This window comes from Leiobunum rupestre, chromosome 4, assembly GCF_980474605.1.
Source record: "Leiobunum rupestre chromosome 4, qqLeiRupe1.1.hap1, whole genome shotgun sequence".
Taxonomy (NCBI): Eukaryota; Metazoa; Arthropoda; class Arachnida; order Opiliones; family Sclerosomatidae; genus Leiobunum; species Leiobunum rupestre.
In genome coordinates this window covers 11,978,633-11,986,628 of record NC_143387.1, presented here as the reverse complement: position 1 = coordinate 11,986,628, position 7,996 = coordinate 11,978,633, and the positions used below count along the sequence as shown (strand labels likewise).

The window sequence follows — 7,996 nt, the reverse complement described above, 5'->3', positions numbered from 1 at the left end:
TCGCATTACAAACCACGCATTTGTTTAAGACGGATTTTATTTGTTGTCTCCCTTTTATCACCCAGAATTTATCTCTTAAATCAGTGAGCGTTTCAGCCGTTCCTTGGTGTAGTAAATTCAAATGAGCTTTAATTATCAGGAGTTCGGTAAATTTCGTATTTGGCGGTATTAAGATCGGATGCTTCTGGTCGTAGCTCGCTCCTGATTCTTGTAATCGCCCTCCAATTCGTATTATCCCCTTGCCATCGAGGAATACGTTAAATTGTTTTATGTTGGAATCCTTAGGGATATCTTTATTTTGCTTGAGGAATTGTAGTTCACGTGCGTATTTTCTTTCTGCGTTTGAATTACCCAATAATTTTCAACGTCGTTAAGTTCTTCTACGGTCAAACGGCCAGAGATGTTCTTATCGGGCTCTTTGATGTATTTTGTGAATCGCGCAAAAATCGCCGTTGTTCTAATTACTCGGTTTAAATCGCTGAAATTGTGTAATTCTAGAAGAGGTTTGATTGATTTCTCGATAGAGACGGTCGATACGTTGGCTTCGATCTTCTCGTCATCTTCGTTTACGTCGGATTCGTACTCTTCTCTGGAATTGATTGGCCATTCATTTATCGGTCGTTGAAGCCATTCCGGTCCGAACCACCATGATCTACCTTTGACAAGTTGATCAGCCGATAATCCTCTGCTGGGGTGATCAGCCGGATTACTTTCCCCTTCGCAGTGATTCCAATTTTCAGGGTTGGTAAGTAGTAGGATTTCTCTAACGCGGTTCGCAACAAATGGTTTTCTTTTCTTTTCCATTGTGATCCAATTTATGGTTATTAAAGAATCTGTCCAGTAGTAGACCTTCGAATCTTCAACTTCAAAAAGTTTTTTCATACGAGAAGTTAATCTGGATCCTATTAGAGCAGCCATAAGCTCCAGCCTTGGTAAAGTTAGATTTATTTTGCTAGTCGGCGCGACACGTGTTTTGGACGTTATCATACTTGTTCTTATTTCGCCTTTTTCCGTTCTCATTCTTAAATAGATTACCGCTGCATATGCGCTTTGGCTCGCGTCGCAAAAGCAATGTAACTGATATTCTATGACCCTTTCGTTGTTACATGTCGCCTCGTAAAATCTTGGAACTGTTATTTTCTGAATTTTTGGTATTTCAGAACACCATTTACTCCACTTTTCGCTCAGTTCTATGGGTAGAGGGTCGTCCCAATCCTTTTTTGCTTTCCACAACTCTTGTAGGAGAATCTTTGCTCGGACTGTGAACGGAGAAAGGAATCCCACAGGGTCAAAGATTCTTCCGATCGTTTGTAAAATCCCTCTTTTCGTTGTTTTGCAAGTTTCGATGAAGTTTATCAAGTCTTGTACCTCAAATCTGAAAATGTCTTCCTGATGGTTAGAAGAAATACCTAATACCTTCAAGGTTGAAGGAGCGATAATGGATTTGCCTTCGGTCGCTTCGCCTCCATTCCAATTTTCGTTATCCCATCGTTGTTTTAATTCGGGGGAATTTGTCTGCCATTTACGTAAGGGCATACCTCCCTCTTTAAGAATAATTTTTGCTTCATTTGCATGTTGGTATGCTGATTCCTTGTCTTTTCCTCCCGAAAGAAAGTCGTCTACGTATAACGAGTCGTCCAATTTCTTGCAAGTTTCAGGATATGTTTCTCTATACTTTTTCGTGTGAAATCTTACCGTTGCGGCGAGTAAAAAAGAACTACACGTCAGTCCAAATAATACTCTAGCCATTTGGTAACATTTGATCGTGAGGTCACCTTTAAGATTTGTTTCGTCATTTTCGTCTACCCAGAGAAAGCGTACGTAATTTCGGTCTTCTTCAGCTAATGAAAGTTGCAAGAATGCTTGCTGTATGTCGGATGTAAAAGCAACCTTGAAATTTCTAAATTTGATCAGTATGTCCAGTAAGTCTGGATTCAAGTTGGGACCAGACTGAAGACAGTCGTTTAAGGAATTTGCTCCTTTAGTGCGCGATGAACCATCAAATACGATTCGTACTTTTGTCGTAGATCTATTTTCTCGAATCACAGGCTGATGTGGCAAGTAAAATTGTCCGTCTTTGTTCTCTTCGATAGAAGGGACCTCCTTGATTATACCGTCTCGATCATAGTCTTGGAAGATTTCTTTGTACGTTGCGAAGAGATGTGGCTCTCGTTTGAATCTTTTGAACATGGAGCGTAATCTTCCATTGGCGTTATTGTAGTTACTTGGAAGGTTTCGTATTTCGTTCTTCCATGGTAGCTTAACTTCGTATCGGTTGTTATTGAATTTGATTTCGCTTTCGAAAAAGTTGACAATCGACTCTTCAGAATTTGATAGCGATAATCCTTCTGCGTCTTTTATGCCCAGATTTTCCAATTCCCAAAAACTTCTTAACTGTTTTGAGATATCATTCACATCGTCTCTAGGCGTTTCGTTTGTTTCTTGGATGGCCACGTGTTTCACCGTTGTGAATTTCATTCCCAAATGCATGCATGAAATTGCCGATCCTGATGTGAATCCGGAAAGTACCCATCCTAGTAATGTTTCCATGAGCATCAGATCCTCGTTTATTCTCTTGGTTTTTCCAGTAGCGATCCGCCAATAAAATTCCATGCCGATGAGGATTACCACTTCGTTGTTGTCGTTGGTGGTCTCCTTCGTAATCTCGTCAGCGAGATGCAGCCCGTTGAGATTTAAATTGTCTTTAAAGTGGCGCCCAGGACTTCTCAAATTTGTGGAGCTTACGGTTTCGGTTTCCAAGGCTTCGATCGCGATTTGATTGCCGTTAATGGGATTTTTCAGGGAGAGTTTCACTCTGTCGAACGTTATTACTTCTGGTGAGTTTTTCCCAAATACGTATACTTGGTGAGTCTCCTCTCCAATCTTTTCTAGATCTACGGATCTAGCTACGTCTTGACGTATAAAGGTGACTTCGCTTCCACTGTCAAGGAAACAACGAACTGGTGTTTCTAGACCGTCTTTTCCTAGTAGAGTTGCTCGGGCTGTTTGTAGCAGTACTTCTTTATGTTCGTTGTCTCCTGAAGTCGATACAGGAGTAACGTTCTTAACGGAAGTTTCCTTGGATTTTGCAAATTTAGCGTAGTCTTCGTGCATGACTTCGTGATGCCATCTGCCGCATTTCGCGCATTTCACGTCGTTTGGACAATTTCTCGATCGGTGCGTACCAACTAGACATTTAAAACATTTGTTTTTCTTACGTAAAATGTCTTTTCTCGCTTCTAATTCCTTTATTTCGGGACAGTCGATATGTTTATGGTTTTTATCACAGAATACGCAAGAATCTGATACTGCTACTGTTAAGGTTGATGATGAACTGTTGTATCGTTTCGACGGTTGTCTGTTACTCGAGTTGCTAGCGTGGTTCGGATGACTCTTCGAGTCTCGTGAATCCCGTTTATCTTTTTCTTTCCGTTTTGAATATATAAGGGCTCGTTCGCGGCTCTCTATATCCTTTCTGAGGAATCGCGAGAGTTTTGATACCTCCCAATCTTCTTCGTCGTCTTTCAAACGGCTGAATGCTAAGGTTAAATCATTCGGTAGCATGCGCAAGATAATTGGAATTAAAATGGCATCGTATCTGTCCGGTCCCCATCCTAAGTTATCGAGGCATCTGGTTTCTACTTCGCATTTATCGTAGAATTTTCGCAAAGCTACGACGTCGCTAGACGATTCCACGGGTGTCAAGGCCAAATCTAAAAGATTATTCATGTGGGCGTCCTTTCATGTCGTCCTTTCTTCCGAAACGTTTCTTGAGCAAACTCACGGCCGATTCGTAGTTTTCCGCGGTATCGCTAAATCCTGCGACCACAGTCGCGGCGTTTCCTCCCAATAAAGATTTCAGATAGGCAAACTTGATTGGTGCGTCTAAGTTCGTATTTTCTATGGATGTTTCGAATTGTCCCCAAAAATCTTCCCATTTCGATTTATCACCGTTTAAATGTCCGATAGTGATTTTTGGTAAATGCATAGCCGCGGCGTTATTTCCGCTTACGTTTTCTCCGGTTGGAAAATTGAGATTTCGGTTCGGTGGTAATCTATCCAGTGGCCTTAATCTAGCATTAGCTCTTTCTTTACATTCGAAAATCTTATCGAACGTTATTTCGTTATCTTCTATTTCCGCATTCATTTCGTCTTGGTTCGTTATGAATAAGTGTACGTTACGGTTATACTCTTTCAACGTCTCTGTTTTCTTGTCAAGTTTTCGTAACTCGAGAGTGAGCGTCGGTATGTTTATACCTAACGGATCATTCAACATTCCGTCTATTATGTTTACGGCCCTTGTTATCACTCCTTTATAACTTGACTGCTTTCGTATTACGGAGTCTTTCGTTTCCGCTAGTAAGGCTGCTTCGCCCCCTTCTTCGTTTGGCATTTTCGTTTCGTTACGTAATTCCACTAACCTTTAAACTTGATGTTCGTAATTGAAACCGTCGATTGATCTGTTGAATTTCGTTGCGTTATCAATCTAAGGTCCCGGGTTTTGGCACCATGAAATATTTTTGCGCGCGTATTTAGTTAAAATTATGTTTAAAATAGATACTTTTAATCTTAGTAAGAGATTAAAAATGCGGATAAATACAGAATTGAATTAGGGTTACGGAGAGAGAAAAATATATTTCTTTTTGACGGTTGCTAGTAGGTTTTTTTTATTATTTTTTTTGCGCGTGCACACTTTTTTTTTAAAACCACTGTCAGCGCGTGCTCATTATCTTCAATCTTTTTTACGTGACGCAGACAAAACATTATGTATTTTCTAAGTCTATTTTTGCTTTTTGGGGAATATATTTTTACAGGGGGAAATATAAAATTAGTAGGTATTTGTTCAATTGGACAATAACTTAACAGTTAACCCTAGGTGACATACCCGGCCTAGGCTTACAATCATTTTGGCTGCTTTGGCAACATGCATGCAGGAATCAAGGAGGATAGGAAGGGAGGCGAAGTAGGAGGGATGAACGCGCCAGCATCCTTGTAATATGGACTAACTAAATATTTTATAAACCTGCGTTGATGGAGCTTCAAGTCTTCATTACTGAACAACTGTTATCGCCCGCAAAATGTTTTATTATCTCTCAAAAATCTACAATTTGTGAAACATGACTTCAATAAATCCGACGCTCTAAATTAAAAGGTGCAGCTAATTAGGTTGTGTTTTTTTTTAAATTATTATCTCTTTCCCTGTTGATGTTTAAAAATTATCACATTTTGAAAAATTTCATACGTTTTCGTTGGAGTTGATAAAATGAAATAGTTCAAGTTTTTAAATACCAATTGATCCAATACACATTACAAAAAAACTTTAAGAAATATAATATTGAAAATTTTAAAAATCTTTGAAAAAATCACTTAGATATTTCCGAAATCAATTTAGAAAGACAATTTGGTCGTTTTCAACAACTTCATACAGCTATTGAACTAGAATTTTAATAAAAGTTCTGGTTAACGCCTATTAAATTCTAATGAATGGTGGTATTTGGTTTTATTTTTAGGAAACCAACTCAAGCATTTTTTGGGAAATCAACAGTCGAATTTTATACGGAGCCGGCTACTTGGATTTGGAAACCTTTAAAGACAAGGTTTTGATGGGATTTGAGCAAGACAACTTTATTATAGATGATATTATGAATTTTGAACGTTATATAGAATATATTCTACTAAACAGTCACCAAAGTAAAAGCAAATATGTAGAGCAATATTATTGCGGTTTGACAAAGTTTTTAACACGACAAGTGACCTACGTTGTTCGAAAAAATTGTTTGAGTTTCATAAGGAAAGTATCAATTTAATGTAAGTAAAATTTTAGAGACAATTTAAAAATATATTGGTGAACCACAAATAAAAACTGCATTTGTTATATTCTGACTGAATGGCGCTAAAAGCACCGTTCTAGAAAACTCGTTTTGACTCGATAAGAAGTGACGTGTATGAAGAGGGTAGTTTTATTAATTTATTCCTATTAATATTCCAAGGTTAAGTTATTTATAATAATGAGGGGGAGGGGTGCTTAATCGAGCCCCCTTGATATTGGATTAACTTAACAAAAAGTCAGCTCAGAAAGTTATATAAAGATGGATATTTATAATTTTTGGTCTGACCCATAATGACACCATCCAAAGAAATGCTGGTCCTAGGTAGTGTCAATATGAACCGTTTCCATACATGTAATTCTGGCACTAAAAACTGAAGGTCACTTTATTGATCTATGCAAATTTTATAACCTTTTTTGTAGGAAAATTTGTTACGTAGAAACGGCTCAAGAGTCAAGAATCTATTTTTCATATCAATAAAACACAACCGCATATTAATATTTCGCATCGTTTTGATAGCAATACTGTCTAAGCGGATACTGGCTATCACGCATTTACTTTTGTTAGGCTGGCAATTTGGGTTTCACAGTCAGATCTCTTTTAGCAATAGCGTGCAAATTCTTTGAAAAGCTACTACATTTTTTTGTAAATTCCTTAATAGCGAAATTCACGTATAAATATTTATTTCAACTTACACGTATCATAAGCAGCAATACGAAAAATGGTATAAGTCTATTGAAAATTTTTTGTTTATTTTATAAACCCACGTCGATGGATTTTAAAGTCTTTGACTGCTGTTATCACCAACAAAATGCTTCGTTATCTTTCGAACATATTTAACGCTAAAAATCTAAAATGTGTCAAACATAACTCCAATATATCTGACGCCTAAAATTAAAAGTTGCAGCTAAAAAGGTTGTTGTCTTTAAAAAATATCCCTTGCGTTGTTGATGTTTAAACCACCCTTTTCACCCGTTTCCAAAGTAATGTTTGCCATAGATTAAACTACATAGTTTCTACTCTATTAAATTGAGATAAAATGTTGGAACTGAATTAGTGATCTTTTAATTGATATAAGTAGAAGGTGCACTTTCCAATACAGTTGAACATTGTTTAATTTACTACAAATTACTCAATGGTTGTGTGATTTGGAATTGGTGGTGCCATTGGCTTGAGAAGAGCCAGTGGTACCTCCCAAGTCGGAATGAGATTCTCCCCAAGTAGCAGACGCTCCATTTTCTGCACTGCCTTCTGCAAAGCTACTTCCTTCAGGTGAGATAACGCCGGAAGCAATGGAGCCTTTGTTGTGGGTAGAAGTATTTACACCGTCAGCCTTAGCATGTCCAGTAACTGCTGCGGAACCCGCTGGTCCACTAGTTTCGGTTGACGTATGTTGCTGGGCTACAAACAGAATTTCAATTTATCAAAATTTAAATAATAGCTTGGGGTCGTTGGTATTGTTTTCTGTCAATTAGGGTTATTGTTAAATTATTAACTTCGCCAAATTTATACAAACCACGTGAAGAAAAATGTAAGTGTGTCTACAAGTCGATGACGCTGACCGACATATCTAAAAATTAGTTCTACAGTTTTAGGAAATGAACATAATTTTCTTTTTCAAACTTTATTATTTAATTGACAAAGTATGAAATTCATTCAATAATTTCTTAGATATAAAACAAAAACATTGCCTATAACAATAATCTGTTTGTAATGCAAAGCGAAAGATAGTGAGTGTAACGTTTCTGGAGTTCATTACTAGCAAGTAGGATTGTAAAACTAATATATGAAAATAGTGTTGTGCAGGCTTTCGGCTTATTATTTCTTAATAAACTTTGAAAATATGCAAAACGGGATGTTATTCCTGTTGTTTTACCTCTGACTAGAGACGTTTGAGGTAGAATTGAAAAAAATAAAGCACTTCTTAAAAAAAAAGGATTGATGTACGCCCATACATTCGTTTATATATATGCGCGGTCTCCGGGCGGTGAAAAATGCGTAGAATTTTAATATTGTTTGATTTTGTAATTGAGTACGAACTAAAGTTCAATATAGAAAACACTTAAATACGTATATTTGTCAGTATTGTACTAGGAAACGAGTTTTGACATTTATTCTTATATTTCTAAAACAATTCGAGCTTTGATTCAAGCACAATTTCATGTTCA

At 37.3% G+C, this 7,996-nt stretch overlaps 1 protein-coding gene across 1 annotated transcript; it reads right to left on the bottom strand.

The window, feature by feature from the left end:
• Nucleotides 1–267: 267 nt before the first annotated feature.
• Nucleotides 268–4,393, bottom strand: LOC149946407 (uncharacterized). Its single transcript, XM_090170732.1, has 2 exons — nucleotides 3,781–4,393; nucleotides 268–3,713 (listed from the first exon to the last, which is right to left on the bottom strand). The coding sequence occupies exons 1-2, from the start codon at nucleotides 4,391–4,393 to the stop codon at nucleotides 268–270; spliced, it is 4,059 nt and encodes a 1,352-aa protein (XP_090026858.1).
• Between the last annotated feature and the right edge of the window lie 3,603 nt (nucleotides 4,394–7,996).

What these genes read in the sequence shown, in the direction of transcription:
- LOC149946407 (XM_090170732.1), bottom strand. Translation starts at nt 4,393, where the DNA reads ATGCCAAACGAAGAAGGGGGCGAAGCAGCCTTACTAGCGGAAACGAAA. An exon ending in AAACTACGAATCGGCCGTGA is followed by an intron (nt 3,714 to 3,780) that starts GTTTGCTCAAGA and finishes ATAATCTTTTAG; the next exon opens with ATTTGGCCTTGACACCCGTG.